General features: G+C 50.9%; 1 protein-coding gene across 2 annotated transcripts in view; it reads left to right on the forward strand.

The window, feature by feature from the left end:
* The first annotated feature begins 1,872 nt into the window (after positions 1-1,872).
* KIF3C (kinesin family member 3C) overlaps positions 1,873-26,155 on the forward strand; it is a 38,132-nt gene continuing 13,849 nt past the window's right edge. Inside the window, exons 1-5 of one of the 2 annotated variants that reach the window (XM_082356879.1) lie at positions 1,873-4,267; positions 20,701-20,802; positions 21,454-21,576; positions 22,733-22,851; positions 23,324-23,440. In XM_082356879.1, coding sequence (XP_082213005.1) covers positions 2,735-4,267; positions 20,701-20,802; positions 21,454-21,576; positions 22,733-22,851; positions 23,324-23,440 — 1,994 coding nt within the window. In that variant the 5' untranslated portion in view covers positions 1,873-2,734. The remainder of the gene's footprint in view (positions 4,268-20,700; positions 20,803-21,453; positions 21,577-22,732; positions 22,852-23,323; positions 23,441-26,155) is intronic. The other variant, XM_082356878.1, reaches the window with a different exon arrangement.

Raw genomic sequence — 26,155 nt, forward strand, 5'->3', positions numbered from 1 at the left:
CTGGTCAGAGAAGTTGAATAATTTACTTACTGTCACACATTGTAAGCAATGGGATTCCAATGGGATTCCCTCCCGTGCTGGAGGATCTGGGCAAGTGCCTTGCCAGGTAGTGACATTGGGTGGGGAGAACAGGGCCAGAATCCCTTTTACCCAGCGCTATAGTGCCAAGCAGGTAAGCCAAAGCAGAGGAAGGGTAGTCCAAAAAGCAAAGCCAAGTGCAACAGGAAAACAGTTCAAGAGCCAAATGGTCCATTCAGAAGTCAGGTTGCCAGAGCCAAGAGAGGTTAGTCTACAGAGCCAAAACCTCACCCAGTAATTGGTCCAAAAATCAAGTTAATCACAAGCAGTAGAACTTGATCAAAGAGAAGGCTAAGGAAGGCCAGGAAACTTCAGAACTGGGGAAGCCACCAGCTAAGCCTCAAGCTTCCAGTTGAGCTGGCATTTGGGTCCTGGGTATTCGAAGATGGGGAAGAGGTGAGGAGACAGGTTTTGTAGAGTTGAAGAACTAAACAAATAGGCCCTCGAGAGAATAACATGACTGGAAATGTTTTGTGGAAAGATTCTTCTGGTGCCTCTGTAAAGAAGGGCCTCAAGGTGGGAGAATATGGACAACTCAGATGCAATGCATAGATTCAACTCCCCTCTGCAGAGTGGAACATGGGTAGGACACTGGCTTGGTCCCTGGGCTTGAGGAATCATACTTGATTTGTATCCTAGAGGAAAAAATATGAAGACCCCAAAGTGGAACACCAAACACAGGCCTGGTCTGTCAAGGATTCTCAAGGAAGCAGGAGCTGTCAGGCAAGCCAAGCCAGGACACATGCATGTATTAAGGGCTTGCTTAAAAATGAGTCTTCTCATTGGTACAGAACTTCAGGAGGATCAACTTCAGAACTTCAGGAGGATCAGAACTTCAGGAGCCTCAAAACCACTTTAAAACTAATTGTTTTAAATAGATGAGGAAACTAAGGCTAGAGCAAGATAAGTGACTGCCCAAAGTCACACAGTTGGATGGAGATTAGAACTGCAACTTGAGTCCAAGTTTTGTTTTATGCAAAGTCTGTGTCTCTCCCTGTTAAGGAAAAGAGATTGGTCAGGGAAGGCTTCACAGAGGAGGAGGTGCTTGAACTGCCCACGCAGCAGGGCACCAAGTACAGAAGAGTAACAGGGTGCTCCTGGCAAAGGCACAAAGATGCAACACAGCACAGGCAGAAGGAAACGAAAAATGGTTCCTAAAATTGTGAGCTCCTTGAGGACAGGAAGGTCCAGCTCCTAGAATGAGGCCTGAGGTTTAGCAGGCGCTGGGTGACTGTTTGAAGGAATGACTGTGTGGAACACAGAGTCTCTCTAGGAGAAGTGAGGCTGGGAAGCGGCAGGAGTCAGAAGACGGAGAGGCTTTTATACAATATGGAAGGCTGGTGTTGGAGGAGGGGAGGGGACGAGGGTGCATGTGCGGAGAGGATGTGTGGAGAGAATCAGCTGGAAGCTGGTTCCAGGAGAGAGAAAAGGAAGGCCAGAAGTAAACCAGGGTAGGGAGAGGAAAGGACAGAGTCAAGAAACATTTAGGAGTTAGAATGCCTGGCAACACCCTTACGGGGAGGGGTGACATGTACGAGTCTGCCGGCAGAAAGGCAGGAGCAGAAGAGAGACAGAGGATGCTGGTTGTGGAGGAAACAGGTGTGGGTAGCGGTTACCCCGCATCCCACCCCCCACCCCCCACCCCCCACCCCCACCCCCAGCTAGGCTGCAACCTCAACAGTCACTCCGGGGGCAGAACGCCAGAGAGGGAGGGGCCTTCCGGACTGGAGAAGTCATTAGCAACCTGCCAGAACCGGGTTAACAAAGGCAGGACTACAACTCCCAGCATGCTCCGGCCCAGTGGGGTGACGGCGGGCGGTGGCTGCGCTGCACCCGTCTGGTGCGCACAGGACCTGGGTCTGCACCGGAGCCTGTCATTCCGGAGGGGTCTGTGGGGGTGCGAGCGGGCATGCACCCGGGTCCCCAGCGCACTGGCGGCGCAGGGCTCGCGATTCCCGCCCCACGGCCCCGCCCCTTGCCCCACCCCAGCCGGGCGGTTTAGCCGGGGCCGCAGCGCGGCGGCAACATCACTCTCGCTGCCGCTGCTCCGCCCCATCGCCTTCTGTTTTTCTCTCTCATTCTCCGGTGGCGACGGCGGGGAAGGAGGAGGCAGAGGCAGCAGCAGCCGCGCTGGCTGCAATGAATGATCCCCCAGCTGGGGGAGAGGACTCCAGGTGAGCCTCTGCCCTCGGGAGGGCCGGGACCCCCGGTCGCCCAGGACCTGCAGCCCCCCGCCATGGATCCCTAGAGGAGGAGGAGGACAAGGAGAAGACAGCTCTGCCGCCCACCCCCATCCCATTTTCCTCTTCCTTTATCTCATTGTTGCCGTAGCTGTTTACGGCAGCGCTCCCGCTGCCCCAGCATGGGGCGGGCTCCGGGTACTGCCATTCGGTGGGCGCTGCTCCCGCGGCTGCCCGGCGATTCTGCCTAATTCTCCCTCCGCAGCCGGTGCAGCGAGGACTGGAGAGCGGTGGAGGCCCGGACTGCAGCAGCGACGGGGCCACCTCCCAGCATCCCCACCCTAGGAGGCTACAGGCGGATTGAAGAACGGCGCCTGGGGGCTGGGCCGGCCCCGCCGATCCGGACCTAGGGAGGACAGCAGGACCGCCTAGGCTGCGGAGAGGGGTGCGGGGGTCAGGAAGGACAGAGCAGCAAGATGGCCAGTAAAACCAAGGCCAGTGAGGCCCTGAAGGTGGTGGCCCGGTGCCGCCCCCTCAGCCGGAAGGAGGAGGCTTCTGGTCACGAGCAGATCCTGACCATGGACGTGAAACTGGGCCAGGTGACACTGCGGAACCCCCGCGCTGCCCTAGGGGAGCTGCCCAAGACCTTCACCTTTGATGCCGTGTATGATGCCAGCTCCAAGCAGGCAGACTTGTATGATGAAACCGTGAGGCCCCTGGTAGACTCGGTGCTTCAAGGTTTCAATGGCACCGTGTTTGCCTATGGACAGACCGGCACGGGCAAGACCTACACCATGCAGGGGACCTGGGTGGAGCCCGAGCAGCGCGGGGTCATCCCCAATGCCTTTGAGCATATCTTCACCCACATCTCGCGCTCCCAGAACCAGCAGTACTTGATCCGGGCCTCCTACCTGGAGATCTACCAGGAGGAGATTCGGGACCTGCTCTCCAAGGAGCCTGGCAAGAGGCTAGAGCTGAAGGAGAACCCTGAGACAGGCGTCTACATCAAGGACCTGTCCTCCTTCGTCACCAAGAATGTCAAGGAGATCGAGCACGTGATGAACCTGGGGAACCAGACCCGGGCGGTGGGTAGTACACACATGAATGAGGTCAGCTCCCGCTCCCATGCCATCTTTGTCATCACCGTGGAGTGCAGTGAGCGTGGCTTGGATGGCCAGGACCACATCCGTGTGGGCAAGCTCAACCTCGTGGACCTGGCTGGAAGTGAGAGGCAGAACAAGGCAGGCCCCAACGCAGCTGGAGGGACGGCCACGCAGCCCACGGGTGGTGGCGGTGGTGGAGGTGGTGGTGGTAGTGGAGAGAGGCCTAAGGAAGCCTCCAAAATCAACCTCTCGCTGTCAGCCCTGGGCAACGTGATCGCTGCTCTGGCGGGCAACAGGAGCACCCATATCCCCTACCGGGACTCCAAGCTGACCCGGCTGCTCCAGGACTCTCTGGGGGGGAATGCCAAGACCATCATGGTGGCCACCCTGGGGCCAGCCTCTCACAGCTACGATGAGAGCCTCTCCACCCTGCGCTTTGCCAACCGGGCCAAGAACATCAAGAACAAGCCCCGGGTGAACGAGGACCCCAAGGACACGCTGCTGCGGGAATTCCAGGAGGAGATCGCCCGCCTGAAGGCCCAGCTGGAGAAGAAGGGGATGCTGGGAAAGCGGCTCCGGAGGAAGAGCAGCCGCAGGAAGAAGGCCGTGTCAGCCCCGGCTGGGTACCCTGAGGGGCCCGTGATGGAGGCCTGGGTGGCCGAAGAGGAAGATGACAACAACAACTACCGCCTGCCCCAGGCCACCCTGGAGTCAGCCTTGGACAAGAACATGGAGAATTACCTGCAGCAGCAGAAGGAGCAGCTGGAGGAGGAGAAGGCGGCCATCCAGGATGACCGCAGCCTGGTGAGCGAGGAGAAGCAGAAGCTGCTGGAGGAGAAGGAGAAGATGCTGGAAGACCTGCGGCGGGAGCAGCAGGCCACAGAGCTGCTCGCAGTCAAGTACAAGGTAAGAGCCCCCGAGGGAGCAGGGGCTCTCCAGAGGTCCCCAGAGGGATCTGGGTTGGCAGACTTTTCTTTGAGGGTCTGTGACCTGGCTGGAAGCAAAGCGTCCTGCCCTCCTGCCAAGAGCTCCCCTGGAGAAGGCAGGCAGATTTCTGCGACTCTGGACTGCCAGGCAGAGCCTCCCTGGAGCACCTAGGAGGACGGACACACACACACACACACACACACACACACACACACACACACACACAGCAAAGCAGCAGGCAGTCCCTCAAGCCAGTGAGCTTGGGCTGGTCTGGCCTGCTGCCTGTCCGTCTCTGCCGGTGGCCCCCAGTATGGTCAGGTCCAGGGACAGCCAGGCAGGCACTCAGCCTCGTTTGGGTGTGGGTTCTCGCTCTTGCCTGGCCGCCTCCCTTGGGACGTCCTCCCTTTGCAGCACCATCAAACCTCACACCATTTTACTATCTGACGTTTGAAAACTTCACAGTTTACAAAATGCCCCACATACATGATCTCATTTGATTCTTATGGTAGCTATCTGGGGTCCTGGTTCTTAAACCCCCGTTTTACAGGTGAGGGACCAAGGCTCAGAAAAGTGACATGACTGAGGTTCCATCCTACAAAGTGGCAGAGCTGAACTGGAACCAGTGGCCCTTGGGCGCTTTCAGTTCTTGGATGGAGAGGCAGGATTATACACGGGCCCTGCTCCCTGTGAAAGTGGTCCAGTGGTCCCCTGGGCCCATTGCGTAGAATCTTAGGAAGGAAATCACGCAGAAGGTTGGAAAGAGCACGGGGTTCTACGCTGGAGACCTGGCGTCTTGGCCTAGCTCTGCTACAGCTCATTGAGTGACCTTGTGTACGTTGCTTCTTCCCTTCCTCAAGCCTCAGTTTCCCTTTTCGTAAAATAGAAGGTTGGCCTGGGTGATCTCTGAGGTTCTTCTGATCTGAGAAACAAACCAACTGGCCCCCACACCCAGGCGTCATCCTAGTAAGATCCAATTCCCCATTGCCCTGAGAGATATCAGGGCCTCAGCGTCCTTCCTGAGCTGCTCCCTTCCCTGGGGAAGCCTCCAGGCCCCGTTGGAACTAAGCTGCAGAGGCCCCCTGCCTGGTCAACCACAGACCTGTTAAGTTTCAATGCTGCAGATGCCATGACTCAATGTTCTAGGCATTTCCAGGTCCCTGGAATCCTTAACACTGAGGGTTGGAGGAAGAACGCAAGGAACCGTGAGCTGATGACTTGCTGGGGAGAGCAAAACATTACCAGTTCTTACTCTCTCTCAGGAGTGTGGGCTGGGGTGCAGGGAAGCCCTGCCTGGGAGGGAGAGTGGCAACGGCTGGAAGAGGGACAGATGAGCTACAGGCCATTGTCTGTGTTATGGGAATGTGCTGCTACACCAGCGGCTCTGGCCTTGCTTATTTAGTATTTAATTCACCTCCAGGAGCTCAGCAAGGGTTATGCTGAGCCGCTTCCTCAAAGGGATTGGTACATTTGGGGTCCTCCTGGGAGAAGCAGGATGTTAAAAGCAGGACAGTTAGACTCAGCTCTCCCAGGAGGAAGGGAGTCCAGGCAGTCCAGTGCTTCCCACCAGGAAATCTTACATGGGCAATCTGTCATCAGTTTCATTACCAAGAGCCCCACCACTACCCCTTACTCTCTTTCCCCACCCACCCTTAAAGCTGGGGGGCAACGGAGGCTAAGAGAGTGCACTTCAGCCCTGAGGAAATGGGTAGAAGGGATGAAGCGAAGGATCCAATGGGATTTCCCATTGTTGGCCACTCCCTGGCCCCCTCAGTAAGGTTCTTGGATCTAAGGCAATGTGGGGCACGGATAATGGGGCTGTCAAGAGATCAGGGCGGCCAGCGCCAGAATTCTTGTATCAGAGGCATAGCCCACAGAATCCCCCATCTTACAGCTGCCAGGGGCCTTCGAAAACCGAGGCTCAGACTTGCCCAGAGCCACACAGGTGAGTTAAGGAGAGCCAGACTCTTTATACTTGGTCCGGCTTCTTTCCATGACACCAGAGTCCTGATGTTGTTAACCTGTGCTACTTGATAATCAGAGTAATTCATTTTTACGTAACTCTTTTATGTTTTAATCTCACGGAATCCTCCCAGCAACCTCAAGAGATGAGTATTACTATCTCCATTTGACAGTGATGAAAACCAAGGCTGGCGACTGTCTCCGTGACCTGGGCTAATAGGCAGGTGGAGCCAGGACTGGAACCCAGGTCTTCTGATGGCCCCAGACCTGTGCTCTTTCCAGGTCTCCACGGATTCCTCCACATTTGCTCTCTGTGTGACTCGGGGCAGAGGCCTTTGCCCCTCTAGGCCTCAGGTTTCCATTGGCCTGATGAGGGGAAGTCTGACACAGCTCCCTGAGGACTGGCTGAAATGGTCATTATGTGCCAGGCTTTCAGATATAAGTGAAGGGGGAGGGGTGCCTGGGAAATTCCAGGAGGGGAATGATTCCACATCCTGTGACTTCTTGTCACACCCAGCCCTGGACAAACAGCAGCCAGCAAGCCCTGAATGGAGCCTAGATAGAGGACCCCGACCTCCCTGTAGTCCTTAAGGCACTGGTGGTTCAGTGTCAGATGTTTCTAGGATAGAGGAAACAATTAGAGGGCTCTTGAGGGATCCACTGGGTAATGAGGGGAGGAGCATGTGAGAGATAATCCCAGGCCTGCCCATTTCACAGGGTTGTGCTGAAGATTAAATGAGATCATTAGTGTGAGGGCATTTGAAATATGTTGAAAGCACTACATCAGTGGAGGGCGTTAGCAGCCACTGGGTGGCTTCTGTCCGCCAAGCAGGGGTCCAGTGATCTCTAGGACTGACATCTTCGTCGTTGGCTTAACGCTTTCCTTCCCCTGCCATCCCGGCTGCCTTGCCATAACCCTGCAGCCCTGGGAACAGCCAGGCGAGGAAGATCCGGGAGCCCTCTGAAGGCGGGAGCTCCGGTCCCTCCTGGAAATTAGCTGAGCTTCTGCTCCCCATCTGCAACACACTCCGGCTCCCACTTTCTGAGTTTCGACAACTCCCCTTGTCGGCCTCCCTCGTTCCCTTCGCCAAGTTCGCACCACCCCTGGGGGCAGCTGAGCGGTAGCTGATGCGACCCAGTGCCCTCATTCACTCTCTCTGACTCATCTTACAGTCTGTCTCGCCTGTTTTCCCTGCCCGCCACCTGTAGGCTCCCCGTTCCCTTTGTTCTCCCCTCACTGTGTACAAACACCATGCCTGTCTCCTTGGAGCCTCCTTTCATATTTACCTCGGGCCTCAGGGGATGGGAGGGTGTGCAAATGTCTGAGGGTTTGTGATTGTCATCAATGCCCTGTTTATCAGTAGTCATTAGCCATCCATACTTACCTCGTGTCTCCGGGAGGTGGGGCTTGATAGCATACTAGACCTGAGAGGTAGGGAGACTTGGTAAATTCACAGGCAGACCCACAGCTGAGGTTATGCCTCTGCACAATGGCAACTCCAGTGTTTGTGCACAGTGCACGTATTGCAGTGAGGACTGGGGTACCTGTAGCTTGATCGGGTGAAGGCCCACTTTAACTGTGCAAGGAACATTTTTAATGACTGTTTTAATTTTGAGCTTAATTTTTTGAGGGCTCGGGCTAGATGATTTCTAAAGCTTTGATTCTAGATCTTTAGAGGGAAAGAAGAGTATGTAGGGGAGGCAAGGGCTGCAGTTGAGACAATATGCAGGCTGGAACTGACAGGAAGAGGTAGAAACAACAGCACTGCTTGTTGATCCCCAAGTAAGTAGGTCTGGAGGGAGGGGGCGGGCTGCTGCTTGGCTAGAGCCCAACTCTCTCTGTGGTGGGTATGGGAAAGAGACCCTGCAGAAGCCGCCCCCAAAGCCAGAGGGATGAGGTCACTACAGAGAGTACAGACTGCATTGAATTTTTACTGTCTATTTGTGGGTCCCTCTTCTTCCTCCCATTTCTCAGCATTGGCATTAACCATAAATAGTTATGCAAGAGGAGTTTCAAGCCCGAGAAACAACAATAATAGCAAGAATAATGCCATTTACTTAACACTTGCCACGAGCCAAGCCCTACACCATATATTGTATACAAATTATCTCATGTAATCCCTACAAGCACCTTCCATGAAAGGTGCTATTCCTGTTCCCATTTTATACATGAGAAAACTGAGGTTTTATGACTTGCCCAAGGCCTTATGGTTTGTATATGGCAAATCTAGTTGAGCCCAGGTTGATTTGACGCAAACTTGGATCCTCTTTTATGCTTAAAGAATCAGGAATATTGGGCTGGGAACTGGTTGCTGGGGAGGTGGTGAAAAATGACAGGAGCTGGTGTAAACGTGTTGAATTTAAGGTGACAAGAGTCCCGTAGGCAGCAGGAGGTGGAGCAGGGGAGTTTAGAAGCAAGCACAGGACTGGAGGAATTTGGGGGCTCATCTGTAGAAGAGGGCTCAAAAGAGACACCTGGCCATCTGTTCTGGACCCTCTCGCCCTTTATGTAAGTGACTCCCAAATCAAGGTCTCCTGTCCAGGTCTTTGCTGACCTTTTTTTGTAGAGTGCTGTTTTCAGAGCATGGATATCAGAGTCAGGCAGGCCTGGGTTTAGTGATTTACTAGTTCTGAGACCTCAGTTTCCTCATCTATAAAATGGGATAGTAACAGTACCTATGTCATAGTTCTATTGAGACGATGATAATTGACATTAAAGCACTTTGCACAGTTCCTGGCATGTAAGTGTTTGTAAATAATAACTTTAATACTGTTATCTTCGACTGCTTAATGGATGTTTTCACTTGACTACCTTCCTGATATGTTAAACACATCACATTTTAGTCTGGCATTCAAGGCCTGCCAGAGTCTGGCTGTAATATATGTCATCAATCTCGCCTGCCTAAGCAAGAGATAGGAGAACCTAACAGCCAACTCGTCTACCCCATACTTTGAACTCAAGATGTACCTCACTGCCCTCTGCTGATTGCACTGTTTTTGTATCCTCGATTGTCCTGGTAACCAGGGAGTGGAAGTTATGGGAGCAGGTTAAGCTTAATGTAAAGAACTTCTTAATAGTTAGAATTGATCTACTTCTAGAGATAATGGGCTCCAATCCCTGGAAGTGTCCGAGGAGAAACTGAATGTCACAGTTGCTCTAAAGGGATTCATGTACCGGAAAAGCCATTGAACTAGGTGATCTTTAAAGTCCCCTCCTCTTCAAAGTCCTTAATTGTTAAAAGTAGTATTTTTAAAGCAAAATATAAAATGTTCGGTTCATCTTTTTGAAAATTAAGGTGACAGGATTTAAATGTTAATGTAGGAATTCAACCAATAATAGAGATATTTCCAGCTCTCTATCATGGCCAATTAGAGAAAGACAATGAGAAGAAGAAAATAGAAGAAAATGGGAGGAAAGACAGGAAAGAAGTAGAGGGGGACAGTGAAGAGGGGAAAGAGAAATGGAGTCACAGAGTCGGGAAGAAAGAAGGAGAGAGAGTGCGTAAGGGGTGGACAGCAGGGTTTCTGGGGAGAAGAAACCCCAACTGGGAGAGAAAATGCTCTGGAGGAGAGAGTGAAATAGTATCGTTCCACTCTCCTGATCTTGAGGTTAGTCTCCAAATAGGGCTGTGTCCAGTCTCTAGAGACTCCCCGATAATCTGGGGAGCGTCTACGATCCCAAAACTGACCTGGTTCCTTCCACATGTCCTCAAGGACACCAGCCCCATGCCAGACACCCTGAGACGTACAGGGCCGGGTCGTCAGGGAACTGTGTGCACCCGCACCTCCATTCCAGCTGAGTCCTCCATGATCCTTAAGAAGCCTCACCGTAGCGAGTGACCAGAGCTCCAGGCTGGGTCTGGTATCTAGGTCAGAGTCCATGGCCTCTTGGCACCGTTGGGAGCAGTAACTTTCATTCCTTCGTCTCCCTGGTGCGTGTGGTCAGTTAACAGAATTTCCATGAGCTGGGGGCATTTGGTAATATAAAGATTGGACCTGCAGGAAGCGTTTTAAGACTAATAAATTTGCATCAGAGGTTCTGGGATTCAAGTTATGTTGGGGCTCAGCAGGCCTTTTGGTCCAGTGTTGGGTGTCTCTTGCTGTGTGTTGGCTGGCGGAGTGTATTATCATATTGCCCTTAGTCATCTCCAGCCCCCGGATAGCGCAAGACTGGATGAAGTGGCTGTGATAATGTTCTCATTGTGCTCTGAGGACTAGGAGGAAGGGCCTGGAATTCAGCGGGAGAAGGGTACCCCCTCCCGTCTGTGCCCTGCCAGCCTGCTGTCCCTGGCCAGTCTAGGGCACTTCTGGGGCCAGCTGGGCCTGAGAGCTGCTGAATCAGGTAGCCTGAGTAGATAAGAAAATGGTCTCGCTTCCCACCAATCCAGCCCTTCAGACATGGGAGCTGCACAAGGCAGACTCCTGTGCTCAGAGCTTATAGGGCACCTGTACTGGTGCTTTGGTGTACATCTAGAATTTTTAATACCCCGAGGAATTCCTGGGCATTAAATCCTGGTCAGACTAAAGACTTTCTAGTTGTCTCCTTTTCCTCTCAGATGTACTTAACTGAGGGGTGCCAGGCCCTGGGTTGAACTGTTTCTGCGGTGATAGGTAATGGACCTGCAGGCTTTCTCCTTTCTTCAAGTGAGCCAGCAGAATAATAATAACAACAACAATTGGAATAATAACGATAGCTACCATTTCTTTAGTGCATGTTTAATGCCAAGTACTCGCTGTATTCTCGCATTGTTTTATTCAGTCTTCACAATAGCACCATGAAGTAGTAGTGTTTTAATCTCCATGTGACAAATGAGGATACTAAGGCACAGTAACAACGAGAGGACAATCCAAGGTCACATGCCTGTGAAGTGTTAGCACCAGCATATGAGCCTATGTCTGCTTGACTCCAAAGCCCACCATCTTCCCCTCCACACTGTTTCACCAACTCAGAAAGGAAGGCTTCATGCCAGATCCCTGGCTGATAGGCCCCAGTGGGAGCTTTTGTCTGCTGAGATGCTTAACTCAGCTCTGTCCTTCCACATGATGCAAACCCCCCGCCTCTGACCTCAGCCTAGAGCCGTTCTTTCATATAATCGGCAAGTCTTTTTTAACACTATGACCAAGAATACAAATCAGTAGATAGGGTTAACTTTGTCTTTAAATTGTTTAAGTGTCTGGAATGAATCACAAGAACTCACTAATGGTTATCTCTAGGGATTTTAATAGGAAGGGGGCTTTTATTTTTCACTTTATAGGTTTTTTACAACAAGCATATATTACTTTGTTAATTAAACAAAAACATATCTAAAATTTTTAAAGGGGAAAAATATATAAAAGAAATGTGTTAATACATGGTTAGAAGATTGGCTTAAATGAATAATTGAGGGAAATCCAGAGTTGATAATAATTTTTAATGATACCCAATTATTGGTAATCCCGTGACTTTGGACAAGTCACTTCCCCTCCCAGGGACTGTAGGAAATGATCGGTAGATGATTCCTTGCTTTCTGCACCATTTGCCTATTCATCTTGGAAGCAGCGGGTCAGGAGCCCAGGGTGAGAGAGCAGGCTGGATGAGGGGCAGTGAGGGCTGGAGAGGAATGACCAAGCATTACCTGGAAGCTGGAGGCTGAATGACCCAGGATCTGTAAAATACTGAGTCTGCACTTTATGGACCCTTAGGTCTCATCCATTGCTGGCTTTGTTGCGTTCTGTTGTCTGGCTGGGTTTGCATCCCTGGTGCTGGAGAGAAACCCTTTAGCACAACACAAATAAGTGAGGGAAGTAGGGGAGAAAGACAAGGTAAGGATCAGATCTGAAGTGCTCATGGTTTTCTTCCTCAAGTAGATGGGCTGATTTTTTTCTTCCTGCTTGTCTCCAAGGTGGACTGAAGCATTACTGGGCATCCGTACCCTGTCCAGTGCAAGGCTGGAAGTAGAGTCCAGCTTACCTCACTCCCCAGCCAGTATGTTTCCTGATCCCTAATTGTTCCTTCTTCTTGATGAGAGAATTACTAGCATTTGAAAGACCATTTATGTAGTTTTTTGAACCATCCAAGGAGATGCAAGGCAGGAAACTCAGACTCGGTTTCCTGATTTATGTTCCCCAAGGCAGAGAACCACTGAAAATAGCACTATTCTTCCCCTCACCATTGTCTCTTTCATTTCTTCTTTCCTTACTGCTGGTTCCTTGAGATCTATAACCAGTGGCCACAAAAGGAGAAACAGGTCTGTGATGGTAGGCATGGCCGTATTTCCTAAGAGGTGGGAGCCAGGATTGTTGCAGTAGTTGTTTTGTTTTGCTCTTTGTGATGAGTGGTGGGTAAATGTCAATGAGGTACTGAAACAGCAAGTAACCGCTGACATTTGATTGTACATTATCATTTACCAGGTAGTTCCACATCTGTTATCCAACTCACCATTCTTACCCAAAGCCTGCAAGGTTAGTGGGTATTTGCCCCATTTTACAGATGAGAAAACTGAAGTCCAGGAGCTGATGCCCTAGATTTCTTAGCAAATAGGATGGTAGGGTGTGTACCAGGATTCAAGTTCTCTGACTGACATGCCCAGTGCCCTTTATATCTTTCCACCATGGAACTTGTGAGGTAGCCCTTCCCATGAGCATTAGGGTTTCAACCTCTCTGGGGACCCTAGTGTTACTGACGACCTCCTCCCACACACACAGTTAAGAGCTCTATCCTGCTCATCTCAGAGGCCCCTATAAGAACTTCACACAGGCAGAAGCATCTTCAGCAGAACCCTGCCTGTTTCATCTGGAAGAGAAAGAAATGGTGCCCTGAGCTTTCCTGATGGTTCCTGAGGTGGCAAAGGTGCTAAGACCAAATGTTGCTTTTCTCCAAGGCACCTTTCTGCCTGAACCCAGGAGAAAGCTGTGGAACAAGAAAAAGGGCACTGGACTTGGAATTAGGAGGCTGGTGTTTAAATACTACTTCTGCCACTTACTGGCTCCATAACCTCAAGCAAGTCACTTCACCTGTCTGAGCCTTAGTTTCCTTTTATGTCAAATGGGGATCATACTCGTTATCTCATAAGGTTCTTGTGATGATGAAATAGGATGATTAATGCAAAAAGAACGTAGCCCAGCCACAGGCACATGTCAAGTTGCATCTGAGACTGCAGTCTCCTGCAGAATGTCATAGATTAGCTGGCAGTGGCAGCGCAGAGCCTGTTTGGTTTCTCTGTAAAATCATCCTTGATGATATCTCCTCAGAAGGGTGGCTGTCTGGGCCTGGCTGTCTCCATTCTGGCTTTCCAGATCAGCACTTAATGAGTGCTGGGGTCTCCTTTCTCCTCCTGATTTTGCACTTCAATTGCTCCTGGAATGGGAAGAGGTGAGCCTCTGAATATCCCAAGCTGTATCTGCAAGCTGACATGGTCCCTGTGGTGATCTTGGCTGTTAATTGTCACAGCAGCTGACCTGCCTCTCATACCTGGAATCAAGGACCCTAATCGAATTGGGAAATTATTTGGAGAGTGCATAGTCAATATAGGAGCAGACACACATACCGATTCCTTAATTATGAGACTCCAGGCTTAGAATTCTCCATCTCCGGGCCTCAGTTTTGTCATCTGTAAAGCAAAGGGGGTTGGGGTGATTCCCTGAGGTCACCTTAGTTATCCGGTGATTCGTTTCCCTCTTGCAAGAGTCAGACCGTGTCCTTGGAGCTCCCAGCCCTGTCTTTTCCACCCCACAGCCTCTGCTGGCCTTTTAGTTACAACGGACATATTTAGAACCAGTAGAACCAAACCCAGTCCTGTCCACAGGCCCCACCCACCTGGACTCTTTTGCCCTGAGACATCACAAGGGCAGCATTAACTGGGGCAGCTGAGAGCTCTAGGGAACTTTTCCTGGAGACTAGAAACCCCATATTCTGCTTAGTACCCTCCCAGCCTGAAGTGGGCCCAGGGATTTGAGGCGTCCCTGTGCCTCCCTGCCCTCCTTAGGTGATTAAAGTTAAAGACAGAGATCTCTGAGGAAAAGGAGGAGACGGCCACTGGTATCCTCCGAGAAATGGGGGAAAGCAAAAGCAAAAAAAAAAAAAGCTGTTTCTAAGCAAAGAACTGCAGCCCTGCATGACATATTTCAGAGGGTGGGGGGGTGAAACAGGCAGCAATGAACTGAGACTGGGGAGAAGGGGGCACTGAGGCCCTGCACCTGGATTGGGGCCCACCCCCATATTTCGTGCCAGGACCAGCCCCGTCTTCTAGCACAAGGAAGGTTCTGTCAGGCAGGCTTGGCTGACAGTGTGGGCTGGGCCGGTGGGCAAGACTTGGCGAGAAACCGATAAGGCACATTCGGTTGTCATTGAAACCACATCTGTGTCGGGGGGGCAGGGTTAGGCAGAGAAGCATAGGGGCAGTGGACAAATGGAACGGGGTGATAGGGGCGGTCAGGCATTGTCCAGGAGCTCTCTTCATGGAGCCCAGGGCCCGGCCAGAAGGAGACATCCTGAAGCGAGATGTCCAGGTCCAAGCAGGAGGTTTAACACGAAGCCTGATGAGCAAGAATCAGCGCAGAAACCAGCCCTGGGAATCATGTCACGGGGGCGGCAGTGGGAGGAGGGTTGGAACTTGGAGGCCCTGGTAGTCTTGGCTGATGCATCAGATTCCAGGCCTGATTGGCAGCTCAGATTCTGCCTGACAATGTCCAAATGGGTTTCTTGAGCTAGGTGTGGGCAGCTGGAGAAGGTGTGGGCCGAACAAACAAAGAATTGTTTTGAATCAGGTCCATCTCCTCACTTTAAAATCACCAAAAAAAAGCATAAAGGAGCATTTTGTAAAAGGAGAGATCAGACCTTTGCAAGACTACCGCAAAGGTATAGAGAATATAAAATAAATGGGAGGCTCAATTTTATATCTCTTATTAAGCAAAATTGAAAATCATGATAATACTTCATGACTATGACATTGTAATAAAAATGGTTCCATTATTTATTGCTGGCAGTGGTTTAGAAAGGTAACTTGACAGTATGTTCTAAGATATACGAAATGTTTATAACCCTTTGTCCACTCCAGAAATTTCCTTCTAAGAAAGTCATCTAAAAAAGCAAAAAATTGGGAATTCCCTGGCAGTCCAGTGGTTAGGACTCGGCGCTCTCACTGCCGAGGGCCTGGGTTCAATCCTTGGTCGGGGAACTAAGATCCCACAAGCCACGCTGCTCGGCCAAAAAAATTATATGCACAAGAGTGATTATTGTAAACATTTACCAAACAACCAAAATGTCTTATAATAGGGGTTAATTAAATATATTATAAATCATCCACTCTAAACATTATGCAGTCATTAAACATATAATCATAAACCTTATGGAAGTAACAGGAAATTCTTGAGATATTTGATGAAATGGAAATAGCAGGACATAAACTTATATTTATGCCATGTCTATAGATGTGAAAAAATGACGTGTGCATGTGGAAAAATCTGGGGAAAAAAGCTAATTAATTAGCTATGAGGAGGAATACGTGAATTTTTTCCCATTTTGTTTTATTTCTGTGATTATTTGATGTTAGTGCAATATTTTTTTCTGAAAGCGGAGAAAGACAGTAAAAGGTTAAAAATGTGTCCCCAGAATCCTTTAATGAACTGTGAGGTATTTAATCCAGTACCCCTGAGATAATACATTCCATAAATTTATTACCTTCTGTAAACAGAACTTCTCTTTGTTCTAAAACTCAAGGTACAAGCTCTTACTCTCTGTACCAGGGATTGATTGGAAAAGCCTGGAGCTTTCCTTGTCACACCTGTTTTGATGGTATAATTTCCAGGTCCATCCTCTTAACCTTTCTTTGTCTTTGCCAACTAAAGAGTCCTATTTTTTTAAAGTCTCTTACAATAGCCCTTGCATGGTTTTAGCCGCCCTTCTCTGGATCTTCTCTCTCCTTCAAGTCCCCGGAGATGCAGCAAGGGACTACACACAGTACTCCAGATTCAGCTGCATCATAGGTTTATATTAGGGTAGAATGATTTTTGTTTTGTTTCCAAAAAGCCTTGGTGATGGTGCCTGGCCAGATGCTATTAGCTTTTTTAGCTGTGGCAGCATATTAAGCCAACGTCTTCTGGGAACAATAGAGAATTACTCCCCCTCTTTTCCCTCTGTTTTGGTTCATAACTGATCGCTCACAGCTATCATTTAATGAGTAGAGTGAAGATTACTTTTTCCCAAAATGTAAAACTCTCACTGAAGCTCATCTGCCATTTTTTGGTCAGCTCACATGGCCTAGAAATTCTCCTGCTTTTTACCACCTGCAAGAATCTGAGGGCATCTGTGAAGTTGGTATTTCACCTGTGCACCCTTTCTTGCATGATTTCTGATGGAAATCAGTACCCCCATTTAACATTTGGACATTTTTCCACCTAGAGAGGTGCCTGTTTATTTCTGTTTCCTTTCCCTCATCCCCCTCCCCTTTCTCTGTCTCCTCACCCTCTCCCCCATGTAACTTTGAGTAACCTCTGATGTAGGACCTTGCCAGGAGCATTTTAACCTCTAAAGTTCTGTCCACTGGCTTCCCCATGGTCTGAAATAATCTATTTTGTCCCGGAAAGAACTCTTGGAGATTAGTCAGACATGATTTCCTCTTGCTGGAAACATGTTGCTTTTCTTTTAGCAGGTTCTGCTTCCTAAAGCACACCACACATTGTCTGCAGTAGGAAGAGCATGGGCTTTGGAACCAGGCAGACCTGTGTCTGGATTCTTCATTTAAATTGAACAGCTGTGATGTGACCTTGGATGGATTACTTAACCTCTTTGAGCTTTCAGCAGAAAAATGATGGTGTTAATAGTATGCCACTTAAAACATATTGCACAAGTCACCTGGGGATCTCGGATGCTGATTCACTAAGTCTGCGTAGGGCCTGAGATTCTGCATTTCTAACAAGTTCTCAGATAATGCTGATTCTGGGGACTGCTAAAAGCAGTCATTCCCAAATTTGCACACTGAAATCCCCTGGGAACCTTTAAAAACCACCGATGCCTGGACCTCACCACCTGCCCCATCCATTTCCAGTTTAACTGGCAGTGGGATGTAGCCTGGGCACTGAGCCTTTTAAAAGCTCCCCAGGTGATTCTAATGTACATCAGAGTTTGAGACTCACTGCCTAAAGGGTTATTAGCAGAAGTAAGTGTGAGACACCTGGCACATAGCAGGTGCAAAGAAAAGAATGGTTTTCTTTCTCTTGGTGCCTTGTTCTGTGCTTCTCTCTCCATCCTCCTCCCCAGTCTTTACATCAGGTAGGAAAAAGCAGGGCATCAGCTGTCGCCCTGTGTCTTCCTTACTAGAGTCTTCTCTAGAGCATCTGGCTTGGGAGTTCTCACTGCCAGTTGTGAGGGGAAGGGACCAAGATAACCCTGCCATGTGGCCTGGCACTGGGAGTTTTAAAAGCTCCCCAGGCGATTCTAATATGCAACCAATTTTGAGAACTAGTGTCTTTCTATTCGGTGGCAAAGAGTGAAGAACACTAGGGCCACATAACATGCCAAGGGAAGTGTGAGGACTCAGGGCTGGAGTGGGCAAGTGTGTCCTAGAATGGGGGACCAGGCCAGACACCAGGTCCCCCCAAATGCCATTACAGTTAGAGGGATCAATTATCCATGGCCTGCAGCAGTTGGGGGCTTCCTCTGGCGACAAGCAGAGCTGCTGCCTTCCTCCTTCCTCCCTCTTCACACCCAGCCCATCCCTCCTGCCAGGCTTCCCAGATGCCCAGACCCTGCTGCTCTGCCCCATAGCCAGTGCATGTGGGTTGACCAATTGAAGGAGAAGCTGAGGTGAAGATCCAGTTCTGCTCTGGATGAGTGAGCCCAGAGAAAGGACCTGGAAGCCCCCCTCTGAGGCTACCCCAAGGAGTCCTTTCTGTTCATCAAACATATTGAGCATTTACTATGTGCCAGGCACTGTGCTAAGTCCCAAGGCTCAGATCCAAGTAAGACATGATTCCTGACCTGAAGGACCACACAGAGGAGACAGGATGTAAACAAATGATGGGACAATATGGGAAAATAGTAGGAAAGTGTCCTAGCTATTGAGGAGGCCCAAGGGAGGAAATGTGCAGAGTTAAGGGAATCAGAGAAAACTTCCCAAGATGCTCAAGCTGTGTCTTGCAGGAGAAGTAGCCGTTTTCCAGGTGGATGTGAAGCAGGGAGAGAAGCCTGGTCTTGTGAAAAGGCACAGCCCACTCAGGGGGCTGGGATTCTTTCAGCAAAGCTGGAGCACAGAGCACATGTGGGGAGTAGGTGAGACCAGCCCACGGGGCCAGTAACTGCTACAGACTTTGTGGTTCATCCTGCAAGGAATGGAGGCCCTTTCAATAGTTTGCAGCAGAGGAGAGGCACGTTCAGACTTGTGTGGTTGGCGGATCCCCTTGGGTGTCACGTGGAGAGGGCTGGAAGGGGAAACTGAGGTGGGGGGAGATCCTGGCAATGATCCAGGTGAGTCACGGGGACCACAGTGAAGTGAGCCGTTGTGATGAGGATGAAAAGGAGGGAAGGAGGTGAGCTGTACCAAGAAGACAGACTTGATGGGATTTAATGACTGGCCAGATGAAGGGGGTGAGTGAGCTGCAGGGCGGGGACTCAGGTGAGGTGGGTAAGGTGCCCAGGGCACACAGTTTAAGGAATCACTCATGCAAAGGGTGGACAAGTGTGACCGTGAGAGAGAAGGAGTCTGTGCCGTGGAGGTGGGTGGATGGTGAGATGTTAGCCAGGAGCAGGGCCTGTGGGAGGTACTAGTGCAGCCCTGGCTACGCTGCCATGGGGCGGATTCCTTGCTTGGCAACAGCTCCCTCTGAGGCTGCGTGGGGCGGCTCTGACTGGCCCTGCTTCACTCAGTGTCCTCTGTCACCCTCACACAGCCCAACCTCTGACCCCACAAAAGCAACCTTCAACCCCTGTCCCGCTCTGTCCTCCGTGACGGATGGTACAGGGACCCCCTGCTCCCCTATTCTGCCAGCACTCCCTGCTTGGAGAGCCCTCAGGCAGGTCAGTGGCTCAAGGTGATTTCAACCTTCCAGGAGGCCTGGGATGAAATCAGAGGACAGCTGGCGTGCCCCAGGCAGCACCCTCTGACTAGCAATAATGAAAATGCGTTTTCTAAAATTAATTAATTAATTTATTTTTGGCTGCTTTGGGTCTTCATTGCTGCGCGCGGGCTTTCTCTAGTTGCGGTGAGCGGGGGCTACTCTTCATTGTGGTGCGGGGCCTTCTCATTGCGGTGGCTTCTCTCGTTGCAGAGCACGGGCTCTAGGCACTTGGGCTTCAGTGGTTGCAACACGTGGGCTCAGTAGTTGTTGCTCGCAGGCTCTGGAGCGCAGGCTCAGTAGTTGTGGCGCACGGACTTAGTTGCTCCGCGGCATGTGGGATCTTCCCGGACCAGGGCTCAAACCCGTGTCCCCTGCGTTGGGAGGCGGATTCTTAACCACTGCGCCACCGGGGAAGTCCCTGAAAATGCATTTTAATGTAGTCACAACTTACACAGTTTCCCCTAGTCCTTTATGATTTAAGCTTCAGATTCAACCAGCACCTATGGAATGTCTGTGCCAAGCGCTGGGTGTGGGTCGGGCTGGGTGTGCTGCACACAGCACAGGGGCTCAGTGGGGAGACTGGCGTGAAGCTCAGATCTCACCCTTGTTAACCAGCTGCATGACCTGAGGCTAGTTGCTCTCAGTTTCTTTACTTGTTGCCTGGGGTCTCTCTGGGGGTGAGGATGGAGACACCTGGCAGGTAGCGGTAGCACTCAGCAGATGTTTGCTGGCTTTCCTTCCCGGAGCAGAGGCGGCTCCAGGGTTATGGACGTGAGAGGTGATGGATAACTCGGCCGAGACCTTGCAGTTGGTGGGTAGAGCCCAAGCCTTTCTGGCCATCTCCAAAGCTCATGCTGCTTCTGGGGCCCCATGTGCCCCTTAGTGCTGCAGAGTCTTCTCCCTTTGGCTTTTCTTCTGTTTTACAGCTGAAGATTAGAGCCTTTCCTGCTGCCTGTGTGAGAACCCCCTTCCTGAGTCAGGAGCCAGTTACCTAAAGGGCCGGGCTGCCCAGTGACTGTATCCGGTGTCTCCCCGCCTCCTAACGCCAACTGGGTGCTGTTGCCAGGATTAGATTGCCGCCCGCACTCCCTTCCCAAGCATGGTGAACCAGCCTTCCGTATATCCAAAGCAAAGCGTCCATAGCCAAAGCAAACAGATCAGGTGCCCTGTATTCTCTGAGGGATTCCCTCTCTTTGTCTCACCTAATGGTCCTGCTGAGAATGGGAGCCTTGTGCTGGGGCCCAGGAGGCTGGAGGGGAAAACTGCATTCTTGGTGAGGGTCATGAGGCGCCTTGTGGGACACATCTTCTGTCCCCTCCTGGAAGGACCACAAAACAGGGAAGCCAAACCTCTCAAGCTGGGGCTGCTGTGGCCCTTTGAAAAGCCCCGAAGCCCATCTCTTCACCCCTCTGTGTCCCCAGGCCATGGAGAGCAAGCTGCTCATCGGGGGCAGGAACATCATGGATCACACCAATGAACAGCAGAAGATGCTGGAACTGAAGAGGCAGGAGATTGCCGAGCAGGTAGGGCTGGGGGCTTCAGGTCCCTGGGTTGGGTGGGAGGGGGCGCATGGCGTTGAGGTCGCACGGGGGTGCTTAGGGCAGTGAGCCGTCACGGACTCAGGATCCCTGGCATTACAGTGCTGAGCACCTAAGGCACGCTGCCCTGCATCCCATGGGTCCACTGCCCAGGTGGTGGCTCTCCCTGATGACAGCCTCCGTAAGGCACCCGGTACTAATTCCTGGGCCTTCCACAAAGGTGTGAGTTCTTTGCCAACTGCAGGACTGTGTCCTAAATCATCAAGAACCACAGTTTGTTGGTCTTACCAATCAATTGTGATACTACATGGGAGAGGCTGAGGCAGCTGGAAAGCCAGTATCTGGGCATCGGTATACGTGGTTGACACCCCTGCAATGCCCCAGCTGTTAGGGCTGAGGTCTCCTTCCACGGGGGGCAGTGCCTTGGCAAAAGCGTGGCCATATGAGCTGAGAAGAAGGTCCAGAGAGGCTCCATTGAGGATGGGGTGGGAGCAATGGATGTGGGCCATGGGGTGCTCCCTGCTCCCTCCTGGCCCCTGTGGTCATGACGAAGCCAGGTTCCGTGCTAGGCAGAGCTCCCTGGGGCTTCCCCAGTACGTGCCGCTCCACTGAGTCCCGTGCCCTGCCCTGGCCTAGAAACGCCGCGAACGGGAAATGCAGCAGGAGATGATGCTCCGAGACGAGGAGACCATGGAGCTCCGGGGCACCTACACGTCCCTGCAGCAGGAGGTGGAGGTCAAAACCAAGAAACTCAAGAAGGTGAGATGCCACACCGAACTGGGTCAAGGTGTGTAAGGGCCTGGCAGCCTCTGCCCGAGACGTCACCTGCCCAAGGGGAGTGTGCTTTAGCGACCCCTCCCCACTTTGCTTGAACTGCCGACCCCCTGAGTTACACTGCGTGGGTGCTGGGGTGAGGAGCGGGAGGAGGCGGGGGTCTGGTTGGGGTGGAATAGAGCCTTTGCTCCTGGGCCAGGAGGGGCCTGATAGGCTGGGAACACTTCTACTTCCACTCTCCAGGGTTGCCATCCTCGTGGTCCTGGGTAACTTCCCCCTTTACTCTGGTGTCACCAGTGGGTCACAGTTTGGATAAGCAGGCACAGAGCAGGCCAGGGGAGTGGTGGGGAAACCTGAGGAGACTGGAGCCTGGGAGAGCTCAGAGAGGGAGCACAGGGCTCTCCAGGGATGAGAGTATTGGCCGCCAGGACCCTGCAGAGTCCATGGCCAGGGAAAGGCGTGTGCATGAGCTGAGGGCGTAGGGCAGGAAGCGGCAAATTCCAGTCTGGATTCTGCGAAGAACCCGGAGAGCCCTTAGATTGCTGAGGCGGCTGCCCCAGAGCAGGCCAGGCAGAGGCCCGGCTGCAGTGGCAGTTTCCAGGGACACACCTTTCAGTGGGTTAGGAGTGGGACAGGAAGGTTGGAGCTGCCCTCCGCACCCCTACTTTTAAGAGTCGCTGGAGAGGCAGGAGTAGGATGGGTCACCTTCCAAACTGGCTGAGGCTCCCTTCCTTCCCTGAGCCCTGGACGGCAGTCCTGATACTCGCGTCCTGATTCTGGCTCTTCTGTTACCTCGTTGTATGACCTTGAGCAAGTCTGTGCCTGAGTTTCCTCACCTATAAAAGGGGGTGTTGGACCAGAAGGTCCCTCGGGTCCCTTCAAATTTGAACATTGCACGATGTGGACAGAAGCTGAGAGAGCACGTTAACAGGCCACAGTGTGGGAGGGACAGGGCAGCCGTTAGAATAACCCGTTCCGATGGATGGTGGGGCAGGAGGTAGCTTCAGAGGTGGGCCCTGGGCTCATCCTGGACTGAGCTGGTGGACCCTGAGCCTGCAGCCGTCGGGACCCAGGCTGGGTGAGCAGAGCCACATTGGTTGCCACGCTGCACAGCCTCTGAGCTGCACCTGTCCCCACCCAGCTCTACGCCAAGCTGCAGGCGGTGAAGGCGGAGATCCAGGACCAGCACGATGAGTACATCCGCGTGCGGCAGGACCTGGAAGAGGCACAGAATGAGCAGACCCGGGAGCTCAAGCTCAAGTAGGGCCCCTCCTCTTTCCATCTGGGGCTCTCACAGCCATCCCGCAGGCCCTGGGCCTCTCCCTGACAGGCTCCTCTCTTTCCTGAAGGCTTCCTTCCAACTGTCTCCTCACCCATGTCCACGTACCTTAGGAATAGAATGTATCTGAGGGATGGGGGAGGGCCCCATTGGAGTTTCCTCTACCTCCCGTTTCCTCCTTCCTCTCCTCGGCCTGCATTTGATGAACCCCACAAAGTGCATGCCGGGTGCTGCCCGGGAGTAACTCCTAAGGCCCTGAGTCTATAATCTTTGCATTAGAAACTGTGATTTTCAAGCTCTATTATTTCTCTAGGGATTCCCTCCCCCCGACTTTTTGGTTTTTCCACCGTCTCTGTTCCCTCTGCCTCTTTGCTTCTTTCTTCTCATCCTTCGACCTTCATAGACACTGTGTGGTCTCATGTGGTCCCCTCTCTACCTCATTCCTGCTCCCAGGTACCTAATCATTGAGAACTTCATCCCCCCTGAGGAAAAGAACAAGATCATGAACCGGCTTTTCCTAGACTGTGAGGAGGAGCAGTGGAAGTTCCAGCCCCTCATGCCCGGTGGAGCGTGAGTCTTTCACCCGTTGTCTGGGCCTGGGGACTCGCCAGCTCACCCCCGGCCCGGGGTGGCCAGGGGCCTGGGGGAGACGGAGGTTTGAGTGGATGGGGGAGGGCTGGGAAGGATGCAGATGGACGATGGGTTTCCCAGGACCTAATGCTGGGGTCTCCATGAAGGAAGGAGTGTCAAGTACAGTGTCTCATTGGTCTGGGATGCAGAAAATACTAGCTGGCTAACATTTGGCTGGTCTGGTGAGTATTCATTTGTCAGATGCCAGAAACAGCAACAACAGATAATATTGCCAAGCACTAACTACGTGTTGGACACTGTAGGAGACTCTGCAGATGGAAGGTAAATCAGACACAGTCAGAGCTCACAGTCCAGTGGGGAATACAGAAAAGTAATCAGATCAAGAAATGATAGAGATGTGAGGTCTCTGTAGCCTCTCTCAGCTGAGTGATTCAGCATTTCCACCTGCTTCCACATCCTAGCTCTTAGGTAACAGCGCTAAGCGCATTTAGCTCTAGGTGTGCATTTCCCTCTGCTGGTGGCCATGAAGAACAAGACTGGATATTCAAACCCAGCAGAGTGACTACCTCACCCAGCTGGACCACTGTCCCTTCATTGAAAATCTGTGTACAGAGGTGCTCAGGAGGCCTGACACCAATGCACTTCCCTAGAGATTCTTTGCTGTATCTATCGTAGGAATAGTAATGCCAAGATAGGGCAGGAGTCTCCCCAAAGCTGGGGTGGAAAGCTAGCTGTAGAGGTCTACAGCTTCTCACTGGAGCAACAGATGCCTACTTAATTTGTCTACTTTCTGAAGGGCTGATCCTACGCAAGGCAACACTACACAAGTTTGTAAGTGGCAAGTTCATGAGTAAAGGACTTTTCAATGGCATCAGTTTGGATTTAAATCCACCTTTCCAATCGAAGTGGAGGCCTGCAGTAGTACACCATCTAATGCAGAAGTTCTCCACCTGGCTGCAACTAGAATCACCTGTGAGCTGGGCTCCAGGGAGTCTGATTTAAAGGGTCTTGCATGGATCCCAGGACTTAAAAAAATTTTTTTTCAAGGCTTCCAGCTGATTCTACAGGAAGCTAGGTTCAAAAACTACTACTCCAGCACCATCTGCTGGAGGAAGATGCTGGTGAGGCTTCTGCTTTGTAGAGTTATTTTGTGCTTACAGAGTTCTTGAGTTTAAAGTTTGTAGGTGGAGGAATTTCTTTACATTGGATAGAGATGGGATGAGAGAAGCTGTGCGTTTTTAAAAAATTTTTAATTATTTTGAAAAGCAAGAATAGTACAAAGAATTCCCGTTTACCCTTCACCCAAACTCCCTGGTTGTTAGCATCTTGCCACATCTTGCTTTATTAATCCCCTCCCCTCAACCATTTGAGATTAAGTTGCAGACAGTCAACCCTTTACCCATATTTCCTAAGAGTGAGGACATTCTCTTACATAACCACAGTGCAGTGATCAAATTCAGGAAATTCTGTTACCTCAGTAATGTCCTTTACAGCAATTCCCCCACCGGCTCACCTGCGATGGTACATTGCACTTAATTGTCATGCCTGTTCCATCTCCTTTAATCTGGAACTGAGAATGGATCTTGATTTGAGTTTTGAAAATTTCATGCTTCAGAGGAGTTTATTCATTTCTCAAAACATTGTCCCTGCAATTTTTTCTTGACCACCTAAGCACACAATCCAGACTTCAAAGCATGATGGGTGCTTTGCCTGAAGCTAAGATAAGCTTTCTGCTTAATGTTTATGAATTTCCATTCTTTTTTTTTTTTTTTTTTAATTTTCACGCTGATGCTGATGCCACACCATCAGGAATTCTTTTTTTTAATTTTTATTATTAATTTATTTATTTTTGGCTGTGTTGGGTCTTCGTTTCTGTGCGAGGGCTTTCTCTAGTTGCGGCGAGCGGGGGCCACTCTTCATTGCGATGCGCGGGCCTCTCACTATCGTGGCCTCTCTTGCGGAGCACATGCTCCAGATGCGCAGGCTCAGTAATTGTGGCTCATGGGCCTAGTTGCTCCACCGCATGTGGGATCTTCCCAGACCAGGGCTCGAACCCGTGTTCCCTGCATTGGCAGGCAGATTCTCAACCACTGCACCACCAGGGAAGCCCCCCGAATTTCCATTCTTTGTTCTGTTTTTTTTTTAAGTTTACTTTCTTCCTTTTACTCGAATAACTTTTAAATTAAAAAACCTTTTAAATAACTTCTCTTTCTCTTTTTTTTTTGCAAAAATAAAATGGTTTGCATACACTGAAAAAGCATTCACAGATTTTTAAAAATAAAACAGCTATCTTAAAATAGCACATGTTAAATAATTTTTAGAGTAGATACCAGTAACAACTTTTAAAAAGAAAGAAGTCCTCCAAAATATAGATTGGTATCTTTGCTTACTGTTGAGCTATTGCCTTTCCTAGCCTCTTAGCCCTCTCTTTGCTTTAAAGGTGAATTTGTGCTCTCTACATGCTCTTTTCTGGGCCTCAGAACCAGAACCTTTCTGGGCGGAGGGAGCTGCCTGTGATGTTCTTTTCCCACCTTTCCTTTCTCTTCTGATTCCCCCCACCATCCTTCTTGCTCTTGGAAAGTAATGCAAAGAGAGAAAGATTCAGTGTTTTCTTTGCCATTAGGAAGCCTAAGAGTTCGGCTCTTTCCTCAGAAGCTGCTTGTGGGGAATTCCCTGGCGGTCCAGTGGTTGGGA

The sequence above is a fragment of the Balaenoptera borealis genome (assembly GCF_965194805.1).
Source record: "Balaenoptera borealis genome assembly, chromosome: 15".
NCBI lineage: Eukaryota > Metazoa > Chordata > Mammalia > Artiodactyla > Balaenopteridae > Balaenoptera > Balaenoptera borealis.